Source organism: Sciurus vulgaris, assembly GCF_902686455.1.
Source record: "Sciurus vulgaris genome assembly, chromosome: 3".
NCBI lineage: Eukaryota > Metazoa > Chordata > Mammalia > Rodentia > Sciuridae > Sciurus > Sciurus vulgaris.
Genome location: NC_136463.1, coordinates 91,302,361 through 91,322,553, shown reverse-complemented (window position 1 = coordinate 91,322,553; position 20,193 = coordinate 91,302,361). Strand labels below are relative to the sequence as shown.

Genomic DNA, 20,193 nt, shown 5'->3' with positions numbered 1-20,193 from the left:
GAAACATAAAAAGTAATCATGAAATTCACCTGAAAGAACAAAAGACCCAGAATAGCCAAAGCAATCCTGGGCAGTAAGAGTGATGCAGTATGTATCATAATACCAGACCTTAAACTCTATTATAGAGCAATAGTAACAAAAATGGCATGGTATTGGCACCAAAATAGGCAGGTAGGCCAGTGGTACAGGATCAAAGACAAGGAGACATACCCAAATAATTACAATTTTCTCATACTAGACAAAGGTGCCAAAAACTTAAAATGGAGAAAAGATAGCCTCTTCAACAAATGGTGCTGGGAAAACTGGAAATCCATATGCAGTAAAATTAAATTAAACCCCTATCTTACCCTGTACAAAACTCAACTCAAAATGGATCAAGGATCTAGGAATTAGACCTGAGACCCTTCACCAAATAGAAGAAAAAGTAGGCCGAAATCTCCATCACGTTAGCTTGGAACCAGACTTCCTTAACAAGATCCCCATAGCGCAAGAAATAAAAGCAAGAATCAATAAATAGGATAGATTCAAACTAAAAAGTTTTTTCTCAGCACAGGAAACAATCAATAATGTGAAAAGAGAGCCTACAGAGTGGGAGAAAATCTTTTCCACACATACTTCAGACAGAGCACTCATCTCCAAAGTTTATAAAGAACTTAAAAAACTTTACACCCAAAATACGAAGAACCCAATCAGTAAATGGGCTAAGGAAATGGGCAGACACTTTACAGGAGAAGATATACAGGTGATCAACAAATATATGAAAAAGTGCTCATCATCCCTAGTAATTAGAGAAATGCAAATTAAAACCACCCTAAGATTTCATCTAACTCCAATTAGAATGGCTGTTATCAAGAACACAAGCAATAATAAGTGTTGGTGTGGATGTGGGGAAAAAGGCACACTCATTCATTGCTGGTGGAGTTGCAAATTGGTGCAGCCACTCTGGAAAGCAGTATGGAGATTACTCAGAAAGCTTGGAATGGAACCACCATTTGACCCAGTTATCCCACTCCTGGGTTTATACCCAGAGTACTTAAAATCAGCATACTACAGTGATGAAGCCACATCAATGTTCATAGCAGCTCAATTCACAATAGCTAGATTGTGGAACCAACCTAGAGGCCCTTCAACTGACGAATGGATAAAGAAACTGTGGTGTATATATATACATAATGGAATATTACTCAGCCATAAAGAAGAATAAAATTATGGTATTTGCTGGTAAATGGATTAAGCTGGAAAATATGCTAAGTGAAATAGGCCAAGCCCAAAAAACCAAAAGCAAATGTTTTCTCCAGTAAGTGCGTGACAATCTATAACAAGGAGGTAGTGATGCGGGGATAGAATAACAAAGAAACTTTGAAGTTGTAGAAGAAAATGGGGTGAAAGGGGGTGGAGGACAAAAAGATAGTAGAATGAAATAGAGAGCATTAACCTATATATATGTATGATTACATGAATGGTGTGAATCTACATTGTGTACAACCATGAAATGAAAAGTTGTACCCCATTTATGTATAATGAATCAAAATGCAGTCTGTAAAAATAAAAAAGATTTTAATAAAAAAAAAAATTCCAGAACCCAGAACCCATTGCTTGCCTTCTTTCTCCCTGGGAGTTTATATTTCATATCTTTTATTCCAAGATAGCACTTTGTTGCTGCGTTCTCCAGAGGAAACAAACACTGCCTTCACATGGCAGAAGAGACAGAAGGGCAAAAAAAAAGGACCTAAGCTAGCTTCCTTCAGCCCTCTCATAAGGCACTAATTCACTCATGAGGGCAGAACCCTCTTAATCACTTCTCTACTCTTTAATGTCGCCACATTGGAAAATAAGTTTCTCAACATGAATTTTGTAGGAGATATATATTCAAACCGTACCATGTATATTTAACTTTTTAAGATTTCGCCATAGTTTTCCAAAGTAGCTGTACCATTTTGTATTCCCACCAGCAGCAAATGAGAATTTGAGTTGTTCCATTGTTCCACATCATCACTGACAGTTGGAAATATCAGTCATTTTAATTGTAGCTAGTCTCATGGTCATAGTAGTATCTCATTGTAGCTTTAACTTGCATTCCAAGTGATTAATGATTTTGAGCATCTTTTCATGTGCTTATTGGCCATTTGTATAACTTTTTAGTGAATGTCTTCATATATTTTACCTCGTGTTCTCATTTGTTTTGTTTTGTTTTGTTTTTGTGGTTCTGAGAATAGAACCCAGAGGCTCTCTACCACTGAGCTGTGTCCTCAGCCCTTTGAGGTTTTTTGGGGGGAACCAGGGTATTTGTTTGTTTGTTTGTTTGTTTGTTTGTTTGTTTGTTTTTTGGTGGTTTTGTTTGTTTGGTTTGTTTGTTTGTTTGTTTGTTTTTGACACAAGTTCTCATCAAATTGCCCAAGCTGATCTCAAACTTGCAATCCAGTCTTCCAAGTCACGTATATTAGTTGTGTGCACCATGTCACACCTGGCCTACCCATTGTTTTTAATTGGGTTGTGTTCTACCTGTATAGAAAGAACTCTTTATATATTCTGGTTATAAACCCTTTGTCAGAGGTATTTTATAAATAGTTTCTCCCAGTCTATGAGTTGCCTTTTGGGGAGGAGGGAGAATGAGAGTGCTAAGGGTCAAACTCAAGGCCTCTCATAATCTAAGCATGCACTCTACCAATGAGCTACACCTCCTAACCCCTTGATGTTTTTTAAACTGTCTTTCAAAGAGCAAGAGTTCTTAATTATATAGTTGTGCTTTTGTGTGATCTTTTTAAGAAACCTCTGCTTACCCCAATGTCACAAGTGTTAGCACAAAAAGACCAGGACAGATGCAAACCTTATGAATCATCTCAGCTGTTATTCAAGAACAAAGTTTCACATTGAACAGAGGATGCAGGGATGAAATGGTGCCAGCGAACCCACTTTCCTGGTGAAAAATGAGTCATTGAACAAAGAAAGGGACTGGGTTGGGGCTGGGAAGATAGCTCAGCTGGTAGAGTGCTTGCCTTGCAAGCACAAGGCCCTGAGTTCGATCCCCAGCACCGCCAAAAAAGAAAAAAAAAAAAAGGGGACTGGGTTTATATAGGCTATTGTGGGGAGTCTAGTGAGCATATCAGTTTTCTTGGGCACTCAGGAATTTGGGACTGTTCTATCAATCAGTGCATGTGTCAGTTTGTGGGTTTAGGAATTTAACCTTCTGGATCAGGGGTCTGCAGATAGCATCTGGAGAGGATCCGTTTTTGAAGGGGATTAATGCCTTTTATAGACTGTCACTTTAGGGGTGACAAGACACTTCCTATCTGCAGTTGGCATCCAGAAAACATTTGTCTTGGGAGATTAAAACTGTCAGTGCATGAACTTTTTCACTCCTTTTTCCCAAGGGAAAAGGATTTTTCATTTTCCATATCTAATAACAAGTATTTTATGTTTTTTCCTACAGGTTAAATGGTTTTAGCTCTTATATTTATGTTTATGGTCCAATTCAAGTTTTTTCTGTGTGATATTCACAAGGATCAAGGTTTTGATTCCATATAGATACTTAGTTGGTTCAGTACCATTCATTGCAAAGACTGCTTTCCCTTTTGAATTACTTTGGCATCTTTGTGTAAATTAGTTGGCCATATAAGTATGTGTCTGCGTCTAGACTCCTTCCTGTTATATTGGTCCATGTATCTATGCTCACAATAGTACCGCACTGTCTTGGTTTCTACAGTTTTAAGTGAAGTCTTAAGCCAGCTAATGGTGGCACACAACTGTAATCTCAGCTTCTCAGGAGGTTGAAGCAGGAAGTTCATAGTTTCAGGCCCAGCCTGGACAATTTAGCAAGACCCTATCTCAAAATAAAAAGGATTGGGGATGTAGCTTAGTGGTACAGCACCCTTAGGTTCAACCCCCAGTACAAAAACCAAGTCTTAAAACAGGGCGTATAAGACCTTGAACCATGTTCTTTTTCAAGATTTTTTACTCTTCTGAGTCCTTCACCTTTCCATCATCATGTCATTTTCTTCAAAACATCCTGCTAAGATTTCGACTGCAATTGCATTAAATCTGTAGATCAATTGGGGAAGAATCATCAGCTTAACTGTACTGACCTTCCCAACAGTGGATGTGAAATGTCATTGCATTTGTTTAGATCATCTTTAATTTCCCTTCATGGTGTTTTATTTTTCAGTGTTCCATGTATAAGTGCATCACATTTTTTGATAATCTATTCATATACTTTTGGAAAAAATGTGTATTCTGCCTTCGTTGAACATAGTGTTCTATATGTAGTGTTAATGCTGCTGTTTAGAACTTATGTACCTTTACTGATTTGAGGTGTGAGGAATACTAGTAGTTGCTGAAATTGAGCTGTTAAAATCAATTCCATAGCCAGGTTCTGTGGCACACCTGTAATTCCAGTAACTTGGGAAGCTGAGACAGGAAGATAGCAAGTTTGACACAAGCCTTGGCAACTTAGCAAGACCCTGACTCAAAAATATAATGACTGGGACTGAGAATATAGCTCAGTTGTAGAGTGCATGTCTTGCAAGTACAAAGCCCTGGGTTAAATCCCCAGCACCATAAAAATTTAAATTAATTAATTAAATTAAATTAAATGGCTGGAAGTGTAGCTTAGTTGTTGAGTGCCCCCTGGGTTCAATCCCCTGTACCAAAAGAAAGAAAGTCGGGGCAGGAAGAAGAGAAAAGAAAAGTAATTTCATTGTTATGATGTCTATTTCTCCCTTGAATTCCATTTTTTATTCATGTATTTTAAAGCTGTTATTAAGCATATGTATTATTATGATTGTTGTGTCTTCCTGATGAATTTACCCTTTAATCATAATGAAATGCCCATTTTTTAATTGGCAATTCTCTTAAAATCTGTTTTATTTTACAATACAGCAATTCCCATCTACTTGTGCTTATTGTTTACATAGTGTATCTTTTCCTGTCTATATATATATTTTCAACCTATCTGTGTCTTTATATTTAAAATGGATTTCTTTTAGATAGCATATAGCTGGATCTTGTTTATTCTAATAATCTCTACATTTTTCTTATAGAGTTTATTCTGAAACATTCAATGTAATATTTATAAGACTAGATTTATATCAACCATTTGTTTCTTACTTGCCTCCTGCTTTTTTGTTTTTTACTTTCCTGTCTTTTTAAAAAAGGGTTATATAAATATTTTTTAGAATTTTATTTTAGCCAAACTTTTTTGTGCTTTTTATCTCTTGATTGCACTAGAGATTTAAATACACATCCTCAACCTTTAAAGTTCACTTATAATTGCTAATATTTAAGAATTTTGCATCTAGATATTTAACCATAATGTATTCTTATATTGTCCCTTCTAGGTGGGCTAGCTATAACATAGCAGCCTGTTTGTTTGTTTAAACAGTTTACAGGAATCAAAAGTTTTATACTTGTGAGATAACATTTATAATATTCTCTTATAGTTTAAAAAAAAATCAGCCTCACCTTTTTATTTACTTATTTTTTTTCCTCCAACTTTTTTTTTTTTTTTTTTTAAGCCCAGGGGTGCTTTTTACTGCTGAGCTACATCCTGGTCCTTCAATTTTTTGAGACAGGGTCTCCCACTAAGTTGCTGAGACTATCTTCAAATTTGTAGTCCTCCTGACCAACTTTTATAATTATTGGTCTTACTAAACATACATATTTTTTAATCTTTTCAACTAATGTCTTTAGTTTTGATCCCATTGATCCTCTCTGCTGTATTTTTGTTTTTTAGTTCAATAGTTTCTGCTCTTGTGTCATTTTCTGCCACGATTTGAATGTGTCCCCCAGATTTCATGTATTGGAAACTTAATCCCCAAAGCCATATGTCAATGGTATTTGGAGATGGGACTTTTGGAAGAAAATTAGAATTGATGAACACATGAGAGTGAGGCCCCCATAATGGCACTATGACTTTGTAAAAAGAGGAAGAAACCCAAGCAAGCACTTTTGCTCTTTCTTACTGCACGGTGTCATGCACCACCTCAGGACTCAGTAGAGTCCCCACCGGCTGGAAGGCCCCTCAACCTTGAATGAACCCCCAGAACCATAAACCAAATAAACTTTTATTCTTTATAAATTACCCAGTCTGTGGCATTCTACTATAACCACAGAAAACAAACTAAGACATTTCTTACCTTCTTTAAGGTTTTTTCCCCAGCTTGCTAGGTTTAGTTGTTTTTTTTTTTTTTTTTTTAATAGTCAATACTTAATTAAATATACTGACATTGTTTTTGCAATTTTTGTGCCTACCTGTTTCTTCTATCTGCATATTCCATCTGGGTTCACTTTTCTGAGTAACTCTTAATACTTCTTCTAAGTTAGGATCTATTGATTGTAAACTCTAGAATGTGCTGCACTCAACAGTTTGGCTCAATATAAAATTCTGTCTTACACCAGGAGTAGTGGTGCATACCTATACTTTCAGAAATTCAGGAGGCTGAGGCAGGAGGACCCCAGGTCAAGGCCAGCCTCAACAAGTTAGCAAGACCCTCAGCAACTTAATGAGACCCTCTCAAACAATAAAGTAGACTAGGAATATATCTCAGGTAAAGCACCCCTGGATTCAATCCCCGGTACCCAAATTAAAAACAAAAAAAAAAAAAAAAAAAAACTCAATTAGTTGTTTTCCCTTAGCACTTTGAAGCATGATACTATTGAATTTGAACATTTGTTGTTACCTGTGAATAGTTTGCTGTCAGTCAAATTATCTTTCCTTTGTAGAAAATCTCTCCTTATTCCTTGGAAACTTTTAAGTTACCTCTTTATCCTTGTTCCACCAGTTTCCTGTGATCTGTTGAACAGTTATCATCACGTTCAATCTTTATTTCACTTTTTGTGTAGGACCCACATCTGTTTTCAAATATGAAAATTTATCAGCAGTTATTTCTTCAAATATTGTTCTCTACTTTTCCTCTATCTTTTTCCAAGAAGGGCTCTCACTGAGTCTCACTGAATTGCCCAGGCTGCCCTTGAACTCCTGGACTCAACCAGTTCTCCTTCCTCAGCTTCCAAGTAGTTGAGACTACAGGCTGCCATTGAACCCAGGGCCTCATGGGTGCTAAGCATTCACTCTACTACTAAGCTATACCCTCTGCCCTCAGTGCTAACTTCTGATTTATTTAACTATTCTTCAAATATGCCTAGTCTAAAATTCACCTGATTTGTTGCATTATTTATTTCCGTAACAATATTCTTCCTTTCTATAATTTCTAATTACTTTTTTTCTTATTATTTCTTTTTGTGGTACTGGGGATTGAATTCAGTGGTACTCTACCACTGAGCTATAGCCCAAAATCCTTTTATTTTCATTTTGAGAGAGTCTCACTAAGTTGCTTAGGGTCTAAGTTGCTGAGGCTGGCCTCAAACTTAGGATCCTCCTGCCTCAGCCTCTTAAGTCTTATTACAGGCATGCACTACCACACCCAACCTAATTAAGTTTTTTCAGTGACTTAACAGTAGCAGGCCTCATGGGAAGTTTTCTCTTTGGCCATCACATGAAGCAACAGATTTATGTTAAGATAGAGTAAAATTTGTATTGAAACTTTGGATCATCTCGTGTTGTATAACTTTGCATTTTGGATTTTTTTCTTTTTCTCTTTTACTTATTTATATGTAGGAGGATTTAATTAACTCAAACTAGAACTAGAACTTGTTAAAAACTTTAAAAATTTTTCTCCTTTAATATTTTTAAGATAATGTTTTTCACATTACTACATATATTTGTACATTACTATATAAATTACTGTGTATATTAATACCTTGTAATGTATACAAATTATCATATAAATGGTCTATCTAGATAAGAGTATACTTTTCAGCAAGCATAAACTCCTGCAATATCTGGAGGTATTCAGATCATTAGAACAGTCTTACCTGTGGGTCAGCTCATTTATTGTTTTTTAAGGCTGCAATTACAGACTTTTAGATGACACTGCCTTTGGCGCTAACTTTGGAAAAAGTACAAAATCCTCCCAATTTCTTTTAGCTTAGTCTGCTTATGTTGAGGATGTCTCTAGATGTTGAGTTATATTTGTTATCTAAAAAATCAAATATACCTTCACCACTGGACAAAATATATACCCCAAAGGCAAGACCCCAGTGACCCACCTCCTCTAGCCACACCTTGCCTGCCTATAACTAATCCCCATTTAATCCCTGTCATCAGATTAATGCACTGATGAGGTTAAGACTCTCATAACCCAATCATTTCACTTCTAAACCCTCTTTCATTGTCTCACACATGAGCTTTTAGGGGACACCTCATATCTAAACCACAACAAGTGGTATAAATCTATAATCCCAGGATTATCCTCAGCCTACTTAGGAGACTAATGCAAGAGGATTGAAAGTTTGAGACCAACCTGGGCAACCTAGTGAGACCATCTCAAAATAAATTGAAAAGGGCTGGTGTGGACCATGGGACTGGGGTTGTGGCTCAGTGGTAGAGTGCTGGCCTAACATTCTCAAGGCCCTAGTCTTGATCCCCAGCACTATAAAAAGAAGAAGAAGGTTATACAATAGTGCTTCATATGAAAAGATGTACATCAACAATATGTTAAATAATATTTGTGTAGTATAATTTTAGTTGGTTCTTATTTTCTTTTTGCTTCTCTGTATTTCTACTCTTATTCAATGTATGTGTCTTACCTACAACTGTAATATGTAGGATATGCCCACAGAAAGACAGACCCAAGGACAAGATGACTGACTGAAGGACAGATGCACATGCAGAGAAGTATCACAGAGCAGCACAGAAAACTACAACCCTTTGTTCCTTTTCATTATACAGAGGCTAGGGTTGTGGCTTAGTGGTAGAGTGCTTGCGTCGCATGTGTGAGACACTGGGTTTGATTCTCAGCACCACATATAAATAAATGAATAAAGGTTCATCAACAACTAAAAATATGTATATATAAATAATTAAAAAGAAAAAAGAAAAAGAAAGAAAGAAACAGGACAACACACACACACATACACCATGCCCTTGAACATTTTAATTGAACTCACACTGGGTAACAGACTAGCCATCCTTGTTGCCTGCTACATACTGTGCAACTAATTGCTTTCTAAAAAGCTGCCATCATTCATGCAATTCTCTGAAACATCTGAGAGCAGCACAGGTTCTTTTTGGCTTTTTGTTTTATATAATTGCTTCAGAATAACTTGGATTCACATCAGAAAAAATGTTTCACTTGGTTCCACCTGAACTACTTGTAAATGCATCTTTTTCTGAGCTGCCTATCAACACACCAGTCTGCTATGTCTAGAGAGTCTCTTGGGACTGAAAAGATGTGATGTTTGACCCACAGTACCTATGCAGCTTGCCACAACTGCACATGAACAGAACAAATCTCTTTTGTGTCTTAAAGAATAGGATGTGGTTTTCTTTTTCAGTCTCAAACTGAGAAGATAGGTTTTATTTTTCTGTGAAACATTGGGTAATTATTAAGCTCTACACTATACCAGAAACAATTTGCTGAGGCTCAAAAGTAAGTGATAAACAAGATGTATCCCATGTGTTTACAATAAAAATAAATTTAAAAAAAGTAAGTGATAATGAATTAAATAAAAACCTTTTTTTTTTTTTTTTTTTTGAGACAGAAACTCACTATATAGCCCAGGCTGTCCTCAAACTTGCCATCCTGCCTCAGTCTCCCAAGTAGCTGGGCTTACAGGCGCACACCATCATGCCTGGTTTATATCAAAGTCTTTAGTATATCCAGCTCCCTAAAGTGTAAGCTTCATGAGATGCAGGGACTTTTATGTTTTATTCACTGTAATGGTACTGGAGCCTGCCACAGTACCTGATGAGAGCAAGTGCTCAGTAAATATCTATGGTGTGATTGAATAAATAAAACCAAGGAGCAAAGTTGGGGGATAGCTGAGATTTTAGGGTACTAGGAAACTTCTGTCTAAATAATCCTCCCCCACTAATAGAGTGAAGCCTGTAATTCTGAAGTCAGAACTTAATCCATTTGCCTTATTGTTCTTTATTTCACCGAAACTGAAAATGCCAGTCAGGCACACTGGCACACACCTATGATCTCACCTGCCTGAGAGGCTGAGCTAGAAGGATTGCCAAGTTTGAAACCATCCTGAGCAATTTAGCAAGACTCTGTCTCAAAACAAAAAATAAAAAGGGCTTGGGATGCCAGGCACTGTTGTGCACACCTGTAATCCCAGCAACTCAGGAAGCTGAAGCAGGAGGATCACAAGATTGAGGCCAACCTTGGCAACTTAGTAAGGCCCCAAGCAACTTAGCAAGACCCTGTCTCAAAAATAAAAGGGGTTGGGGTGCAGCTCAATGGTTACACTCCCCTGTGTTCAATCCCCAGTACCAAAAAATAAAAGGGTTTGGGGGTTGGGTATGTGGCTCAGTGGTAGAGCACCCCTGGGTTCAATCCCCAGTACCACAGAAAAGAAATGAAAAGAAACCAGGTACACTGGTTCACGCCTATAATCCTAACAACTTGGGAGGCTGAGGCAGGAGTATCACAAGTTCAAGGCCAGCTCCAGCAATTTGTGGGGCCACAAGCAATTTAGTGAGAACCTGTCTCAAAATAAAAAGAACTAGAAATGTGGCTGAATGGTGAAGTACCATTGGGTTCGATACCTCAATATGAAAGGGAGGGAAGGGAGGGAGGGAGGGAGGGAGGGAGGAAGGAAGGAAGGAAGGAAAGAAGGAAGGAAGGAAGGAAGGAAGGAAGGAAGGAAGGAAGGAAGGAAGGAAGGAAGGAAGGAAGGAAGGAAGGAAGGGAAGGAAGGAAACAGAAACCTTGTATTAACTGGATGATGTAGTAAGCACAGATCTAATAATAGATGAATAATCCCGTGTTAGTAAAGGGTCCCTGGAAATGGGAGTGCCACCTGGGTCAACATTACATGAGTCCTCATAGGGTCCATTCTGGATACATTGGCATTTGCTCTTTGGCCCGCCTTAAAAACTCTGAAGTCAGGGCTGGGCATATAGCTTAATGCTAGAACACTTGCCTAGTAAATGCAAGGCCGTGTGTGTGTTTGATCCCCAGCACTGCAACAAAAACAAAACAATTTTTAAAATGACTCTGAAGTTCAGATGTGACTGGGCCATGGTTTTTCCCAAAGCACATAACATCCTCAGTTTCTCCTCCCAGGTGGCAGTTAAAACACCATTCAGAATGGCCATCTGCTACCAATCTCTAATTGCCAGCCCTACAACAACCACGTTGCAGAATACACCCACTTCAGTGGATGGTAGTGTGCAGTTTGACCATGCAGAGAGCTTTACTGGTGCAGAGTACACCGTCCTGGAGACTACATCTTCTCTTTGGTTGAGCACTCACTTGTAAGAGGACCCAAATCTCTCTACTCCCTCGACCTCCCTTTACTCTCCTACCATTTGAATTGTGCTCTCTCCATACCACTGAAACTCTTCCATATTCATTCTCTATCCTCTTGAACTGCTCTGGAGAATTTCCATTTGATGATTAGTTCTAGAATTCCCTCTTTCAACTTCCCAATTCTCTATTTGTCTAGTTGTTCTTTTGTAGTCTTCCCTCATGGCATTTTCCTCCTCAGCCTCTCCTTAAATGTTGTTATTTGCCAAGATTTTGTGATTAGGCGTGTTTTCTTCTTCAGATGCTCTTTGAGTGATTTAATTTACTCCCAAAGCTTCCCCACTACCTCTTCTAAGGATTCTTCAATCTATATCTACTGCCCAAATCTCTTATAAACTTGAGGCCTGGGCGGTAGGGTTGGGGGAAGCCTAGTGGATTTCAACACACCTTTGTTGTATACTTTATTTCTTTATTTTAAATAAAGTGCTTTTAGCACTGAGGTTATAAGTTCAATGGTAGAGCGCTTGCCTAGCATGAGTGAGGACCTGGGTTAAATCCCCAGCACTGCAAAGTTAATTGATTAATTAATTAAAATAAAGTGCTTTCATTTTATAATGTACTTTAAATGTGTTTTAGTCAAAACCTTGAAGCTGAAGATTAGGCCTTAGATATAGGGAAAAAGTCCATCACTTAACCTACTTAGCATTGTAGCATTGTAAATTATTCAGCCAAATCATACAATATTTTGATAGAAAAAGTCTGTCTTTACTTTTTAATTCCCCCAAAAAACATATTAATATGTATTTCAAGAAATAGCTTACAAATCACTGGGAGACAAAATATAGAATATATTTTGTAAAACTGATAACTAAAAGAATCAAGATTAAAATAATATAGGCCTAATTAACATCCATTTTATAATAGTTATAAAATAAGAATAAATGTATACATTTAGCAGTTTCTCATATATTAGTTTATAAGGTATATTTAACAAGATAATGAGGCAGGAGATAGATTTCCTATTGGCAGATAGAAATGGGGATCTCTAGGAAGGTGAGTCCTACAGAGTTGTTTTGAACCCAAGCAATTTTTTTTTGTTTTAAGAAACAAGTACAGGACAAACTCAGGTTAACAAAGACATTAAGACATCCCATTATGGAAAATAAGAAATTAAAATTGTACACTTTCAAATGAGCCTGAAAAAAAGAGCAATCAAGAGAGAATTTCCAATGAAAGGTTAGTTCCTCATCAAAATATTATAAAAACCCCCAGACAGAAAACCACCAACCATACCCTTTGGGTGGTACCTTCCCCATGTTTTATTTACTTCAAATAAATCTGCTACTGAATTCTCACCCTCCATCATCTACATATTTCATTCGTCTGGTGTGTGAGACAAAAACCATCCAGTACTCACATGATATGTTGAAATAAGTTATTTTGAATTGAAGATTATTATGAAAGTTAAAAGCAGGTATATGGCCAATTTTTTTTTAGAAAAACAGAACTAACAGGATGAATAGGTAGAGGAAGGGAGAGAAATTTATCATGAGGAACTAGTTCATGAGTTATGGAGTCTGAGAAATTCTACAGTCTATAAGCTGGAGACGTAGGAAAGCTATTGGTGTGGTTTCTTAGTCCAAAGGGCTGAGAATGTAAGGGGGAACCTCTGATGCCCATGTGAGGACAGAAGATGAGATGTTCTAGCACAAAAAGGAGGGCAGAAGAAAGGGAATGAATTTCACCTTCCTTGGCCTTCTGTTCTGGTCAGGCCCTCTGCAGACTGGATTATGCTAACCCACGTTGGAGAGGGCAATCTACTTTATTGATCCCACTGATTCAAACACTAAACTCCTCCAAAAATATTTGCATAGACGCGATCAGAAATAATGTTTAATCTGGGTGCCCCAGGACCCACTCAAGTTGACACATAAAATTAACCATCATTGTGTGTGTGTGTGTGTGTGTGCATGTGCACATAACCCAAGTGTTCAGTTTCTGAGAAAAAGAACTGTATAAAAATAAATAAAAATTGCTAGCAGCATTTGATGGTGGATCTTTTATATACATTTGTAATAGATAAAAATAAGCCAGATTGCAAATTCTTTTAAAAATATTAAACCATGTACCAAGTTTTTGGTTGAAATTGTATAGGATAAGTTAAACTTAAATTGCATTCTATTAACCAATGTGAGTGTATTTCTATAAACATAGTTATGTTAAAATAAAGTTTTAAAAATCAAATAAATAAATAAATAAAAATTGCCATCACTAATTATTCTCAGTACTTGTTTAGTCACCTCCATCAAAATTTTCTTGTATAAGTAACTGAGGAGAAAAACCTATACTGCTAAAAATTGGTCAGCACCTAGCATATTTTATTTTTTGTTAATAAGAAGTAGAACAGGGACTGGGGTTGTGGCTCAGTGGCGGAGCACTAGACTAGCATGTGTGAGGCACTGGGTTTCGAATTTCAGCACCTCATATAAATAAAGAATAAAAATAAAGGTCTATCAACATCTAAAAAATATTTTTAAAAATATTTTAAAAAGAAGTAGAGCATATTAAATATTTTATGAGGATTGACCTAAAATATTTATTGATTAATTTATTGGTACTGGGGATTGAATTCAGGGCACTTTACCACTGTGCTACTTCCCCATTATATAGTCCTTTTTTTTTTTTTTTTTTTTTTTTTTTTTTTTGGTTTAAGACAGGGTCTTGCTCAGTTGCTGAAACTGGTCTTGAACTTGCCATCCTCATCCTCCTGCCTTGGACTCCAGAATTGCTGGGATTATGGGCACACCACTGTACCCAGTTTAAAATAATTTTTTAAAGATATTGATGTAAAGACAGATATAGTGATCTGTGCCTATAATTCCAGCTGTTTGGGAGGCTGAGGCAGGAGGATCACAAATTAGAGAGGCTAACCTAGACAATTTAGCAAGATCCTGTCTCAAAATAAACAATATCAAGGGCAGGGGGTATAGCTCAGTGGTAGAGTGCCCCTGGTGCAATCCCCAGTACCACAAAATTAATAATAATAGTAATGTAGTACAGAGCATGGAATTGGATTTTCTCATGAATTTGAAGAAAATAAAATCCATTGACACAAGGGTGAGAGGAAAGTGACAGGATTTATTGGCGAAATAGAAAGTAAGCTCCCAAAGAGGGAAGGGGTCCCAAGAGAGGGATACCAAAGAGTGGCTATTGTCTAGGGGTCTATATATATCTACAGGTTTTTTTTTTTTTTTCCCTTTTTTTTTGGTGCTGGGGATTGAACTCAGGGCCTTGTGCATGCGAGGCAAGCACTCTACCAACTGAGCTATTTCCCCAGCCCCTATATATATCTATAGGTTTAAGGAAGTCAGCCCCCTGCCCAATCCTGGGTAAGGCACTATGTGTCCTTGAGGTATTCATGCAGCCTTTAGTCCATTCAAAATATCAACCAGGCATTTTTCTTTGGAGAGGCATGGACCCCAGTCATGTAAATCCTGGTTTAAAAATATACTTTTTGTAAGTTTCTTAGCAAATATGTGCAGACGCTGTTCACTATACTGCCCAGGAATTTACCCAGGGACACATCTCCCTGTCCTGACAGCCTTAACTCTTCCTCCTAACAACGGAAATAATAATAAATAATGTATAGAGTAGATCATATGGGGGTGTTTAGGACAGGATTGGCCATATGTGGATGGTTACCACAATCTGAATGTTTGTGTCCTTATCCTCTAATTTATATGTTGAAATTCTATCTCCCAAGGTGATGGTATTAGAAGGTGGAGCCTTTGTTGGGTGATTAGATCAGGTGATAGAATTTCTGTTAGTAAGGCCCCACAGAGAACTGCCATTCCAATCCAACCTAACCCCCACCCACTCACCCTCCTCAGTCTTCCTGCTGGGGTTGAACTCAGGGAGCTCTATCACTGAGCCACCTCCCCAACCCTTTTTATTTATTTATTTATTTTTAATTTTATGGTAAAAAAAGGGTATATTTAGAATTAGACAGCTGAACTCTGTTTAGAAGACCCCAATTTTACTGGCAACCTCCAAAGCATTATAATCAGGAGCCAGTCGAATGTATGCTTTCTCTCCATCAGGCCTGATCAGGGTGTTAACCTTGGCCACATCAATGTCATAGAGCTTCTTTACAGCTTGTTTGATCTGGTGTTTGTTGACCTTGACATCCATAATGAACATAAGTGTGTTGTTGTCTTCAGTCTTCATGGCTAACACAGTTGTCAGGGGGAACTGTGATGGACAAACTTATTTTCTGGGGGCGTTCTTGCAAAGATATTTGGGCTACCTCTGGAGCCACAATGTCTAGGGTCTCCAGAATGTAAGTGACATGTGGATCTTTCTATGTCTGTGAAAGCCTTTCAACACTGCCTTCTTGGCCTTCAAAGCTTTTGCTTTGGCTTTGGGAGGAGCAGGAGCTTCTTTCTTAGTTTTCTGCACCATCTTAATGAAAAGGCCCTTTTTATTTTTTATTTTAAGACAGGATCTCTCTAAATTGCCCAAGCTGCCCTTGAACTTGGTGATCCTTCTCTCACAGGAAAGCAGGGAGCTGAAGCTCCAAACCTTGGTTCTTGTGTTTCTACGAAAGAAAATTTAAAGTCAGACACAAAAAGCCATGCAAGAGAACTTTATTATGAGTGAAAGTGAGGTGAAGAAAGTAAAGTAAAAGCAAAGTGAGGTTTAAGCAGAGAGCACCCTCAAGAGAGTGGGCCACCTCCAAGCAGAGATTAACAAAGGAGCTGATGTTGTCTCCAATTTTTTTACTATTTGATGTTTACCAGGAGAACTGGGGACCACCTTCTGTACTCTTCCATCCAGGTATTCAACTCCTCCTTCACATTGGCTGATGGAGTTTTTTACCTTAGTTGGTCCTCTCTGGCACTGTCATAGTGGCCATCCTATTTAGAAGGGCTTCATCTATAAGTTAATACCATATTAATGTGGTACCTGGGCTCAATAGCTTAGTGTGCGTGCACTACCAAAAGAATCTTCCTTCCAGAACAAATGGAGACCCCTATGGCCATAATGCCAAGCTTCACATCAACATCAATGGACCCTGTCAAGAGTTAGTCCCATTAATCCTTTCCTTTTGATGTATTTTCCCATTAGCTCCTTTGCTTCTATTTATTATCTACAAATTATCTACCTCCATTTGCTTTCTCATCTACTTTGAAAGTAGTTTAAGGACCCTAAAGTGATTTAGAGAACACTTGTGACCTTGACATACATTTCACTGCTCATTACTAACACTCCTGCCTCAACTTCCTTCTGCCTCAGCTTCCTGAGTCTCTGGGATTACAGGTCTGCACCACGTGCCCAGTTATATCTTTTTTTAAATATATATTTTTTAGTTGTAGATGGACACAATACCTTTATTTTATTTATTTATCTTTATGTGGTGCTGAGGATCAAACCCAGGGTCTCATGCATGCTAGGCAAGCACTCTACCACTGAGCTACAACCCCAGCTCTGCCTGGCTATATCTTAATATTGTACTATGTTAAAAAGAATTACTTGAATTTGAACTCTGTTCACCTTGTTCATTTTTGGTTTTTTGTACTAGGGATTGAACCCAGGTGAACTCCACCCTGCAGTATGTCCTCAGTCCTTTTTATTTAATTTATTTATAGACAAGGTTTAAGTTGCCCAGGCTGAACTCAAACTGTGACCCTCCTGCCTTGACTTTCTCCATCTCAACCTCAACTCCCCAGTAGCTGGGATTAAAGGTGTGTCACTGCGCCCAGAGGCATTGTTGGTTTTATTATTATTATTATTATTATGTTGATTAATTTTTTAAGGTAGTGGAGATCAAACCCATGATACTCTACTACTGAGTTACAGTTCCAGCCCTTTTATTGTTTTGAGACAGGGTTGCAGAAATTGGCCTCAAATATGCCATCCACCTGCCTCAGCCTCCCAAGAAACTGGAATTACAGGTGTGCAGGTTTTTAATATGATGGAAGCCTCAAAAAGTAGCAGTCCAGATTTCTCAATGTCTCGGAGGCTCAGATAAAAGTACTGTGAAACATATTTTGAAGTCATCAGCAGCCAGACATTAAAGTCAAGGGAATTAAGGTGGTCCCCTAAGGTAAGACACCTAAAAGGAAGCTAACTGGAAATAGAAAAAGTGCTGAAAGAAAACTAAGTGACACGAAGTCAGAAAAAGATGGCCTAAGATGGGGGAAGGAAAACCAGAAGGCAAGAGTGCATTTTAAGAGGGGGATTAATCAACAGCGTTAACTATTTTGCTGACTTTCTTCTTTTAGCACCAACCAGGAACTCTACCAACTCCTTTCTGCCCTGTTTATACACCTCTAACTCTCAAGGAGGGTTCTACCTTGTAGTTTATAGTTTATTTCCTCCAAATGGACAGCTCAAGGAGGACGTCTGAATCTTAATCACTCTTATATTTCATGGAGTCTTACTTCTACCGTTCACCTAATATCAGTGATTTTAAGAACACTTGAAAAACCACCCGGACAAAAATACGAGTTTTTTTTTTCACTCTCCAGAAGCCAAAATAACCCCAGAGCACGAACACACTGCGCAAGCGCAAAGGCAAACCTCTAGCTTTCTGTGTCTTTGCATTTGGCGCGAAATTCGGGTTCAATGGGCGGGGCTCTAGAGAAACCGCTGTTCATTGGGCAGGTTTGGCGCGAAATCCCCGAGCTACTACGCCACGATTGGCTCCATCAGTTCCGGGCGAGAGGCGGGGCTGAAGCGGCGGCGGCGCGCGCAAAGCGGCAGCGTCTAGGGAGCAGCGACTCGTGGCGGTTCTGGCGTGCGGCAGCGGTCCCCTGGCAGTAAGCAGCAATGGACCTCGCAGCGGCAGCGGAGCCGGTAGCCGGCAGTCAGCACTTAGAAGTCCGCGACGAGGTGGCCGAGAAGTGCCAGAAACTGTTCCTGGACTTCTTGGAGGAGTAAGTCTGTCGGCGTGCACCCCGGGCCTCCGCAGCCGCCCGCCTCCGGCCCGCGGTCTCTGGGCCGGGCGGGGTGGTGAGGCAGGCGGGTGTTGTGGAACTCAGGGGTCGCAAACCGGGGAAGAGCGGCCCCCGCCCCACCTTAGACTCCAGACCAGGCCGCCGGGTGAGCCTGGGACTGGTGGGCTGGTTTCAGGGATAAAAGCCGTGTCGATCCCTTACTCAAACCCCTGTTGCGCCCTGTGCCCAGTGCTTGGCACTGTGCCTTTTTCATTTAATGTTCACAACCTGTGAAATCGGTGTTTACATGGCGTGGTGACTTGTGGGGAAATTCAGGCTCGGTGAGGATGAGCACCTGTCCACTTGGGCCGCTGGCCGATGAGAGGCCCAACTGGTCTTAAGTTATGGAAGAGGCTCACCACCTCACGGCTGGAAGCCTGGTGCTTTGGGTGCCGCGGACTCGGATCACCCTTGGAGCCTATGTTGACGAAAGTAATGGCGTGGATGTTGTGGTTGGGTCGGGGCTCAGGTGTGCTCTGTCCTGCTTAAAAGTAGCTGAAATTCCACTTGTGGGTTGCACTCTTCAATCCCCAAACCCCCTTTTAAAATTACCTTGTAGATTCCTGGCTTCTCATAATTCCTCTCCCTAGCTTACACCGCCTATCTTACTTTTCTTAGTGCAGATACACCAGTGCTCTCCCTAAAGTATGGATTCTACTGCCTCGAGGGCAAAGTGGTATACACTTTGAAATGCTTTATGAATTTCTCTTCATTTTTTAAAAAAATATGTTTATTTTTATGCGGTGCTAAGGATCCAACCCAGTGCGTCACACATGCTAGGCAAGTGTTCTCCCAACTGAGCTACAGCCCTTCATTTTTTTTTAAATCGTAAAATGTATGTAACACAGTTTCCTAGTTTAGCCAGTTTTTAGCATGCAGTAACAAAGTGCTGGAAAGTCACCTTACAACCACCACATTTGCATCCTAAATACTCTTCATCCTCCCAGACCACCCGTTAAATGGTAACATCCATTCCCTCCTTGTCCTATGCCCTGGCAACCACACTGTTACTGTATTTGATTATTCTAGGTGCCTCATATAAGTATTTATTTATTTGTAACTGACTTATTTCACTCAGCCTAATGTGTTATAACTTATATCAGAATTTCCTGCCCCATTGAAATGAATTCTCAATGTGTTGCCAGGCTAGTCTTGAACTCTCCTGCCTCAGTCTCCTGAGTGCTGCAATTGTAAGAATGTGCCACCGTACCCAGTTTTTTGTTTTGTACTAGGGCTTGAACCCAGTGGTGCTTAATCAGTGAGCCACATTCCCAGGTCTTTATTATGTTTTATTTAGAGACAGTGTATTGCTCAGTTGCTTTAGGACCTTGCTAAATTGCTGAGGCTGGATTTGAACTTGAAATCCTCCTGTCTAAGCTTCCCAAGCCACAGGTGCATGCCTGGCTTCATACCCAGTTAAAATTTCATTTTTTTTCTCAAGACTGAATGATGGTGTTGTGTGTATATATCACATTTTTCTTAAGCATTCATCAATGAATGGACACTTGGGTTGCTTCCACCTTTTGCTTACTCAAATAATGCTGCTATCTTAAGAAGTTTTGCTATACTTAAAACCATCATTTAATTTTTATTTCCAGCCAGGCACAGTGGCACACCTCTATAATCCCAGTGGCTCCGGAATCTGAGGCAGGGAGGATTGTGAGTTCAAAACCAACCTCAGCAACTTAGCGAGGCCCTAAGCAGCTCCGGAAAACCCTGTCTCCAAATAAAATATATAAAGGGGCTGTGGGGATGTGGCTCAGTGGTTAAGCACCCCTGGGTTCAATTCCTGGTACTAAAAAAAATCTATTTCCTTGCTTTTGGCAATATTCTCTTCTGGTAACTACTCATCTTTCAAAGCCCAACTACACTGTAATCCCAGC

The 20,193-nt window shown here is 39.1% G+C and overlaps 1 protein-coding gene and 1 pseudogene across 2 annotated transcripts in view; one reads left to right on the top strand and one right to left on the bottom strand.

The window, feature by feature from the left end:
• Window positions 1-15,332: 15,332 nt before the first annotated feature.
• Window positions 15,333-15,779, bottom strand: LOC306655745 (large ribosomal subunit protein uL23-like; annotated as a pseudogene). The gene has a single exon. The product of its transcript is annotated as a large ribosomal subunit protein uL23-like (transcript).
• Window positions 15,780-18,051: 2,272 nt separating this feature from the next.
• Window positions 18,052-20,193, top strand: part of MCM6 (minichromosome maintenance complex component 6) — a 51,254-nt gene continuing 49,112 nt past the window's right edge. The window contains exon 1 of the mRNA XM_079135624.1: window positions 18,052-18,250. Coding sequence (XP_078991750.1) covers window positions 18,144-18,250 — 107 coding nt within the window. The 5' untranslated portion in view covers window positions 18,052-18,143. The remainder of the gene's footprint in view (window positions 18,251-20,193) is intronic.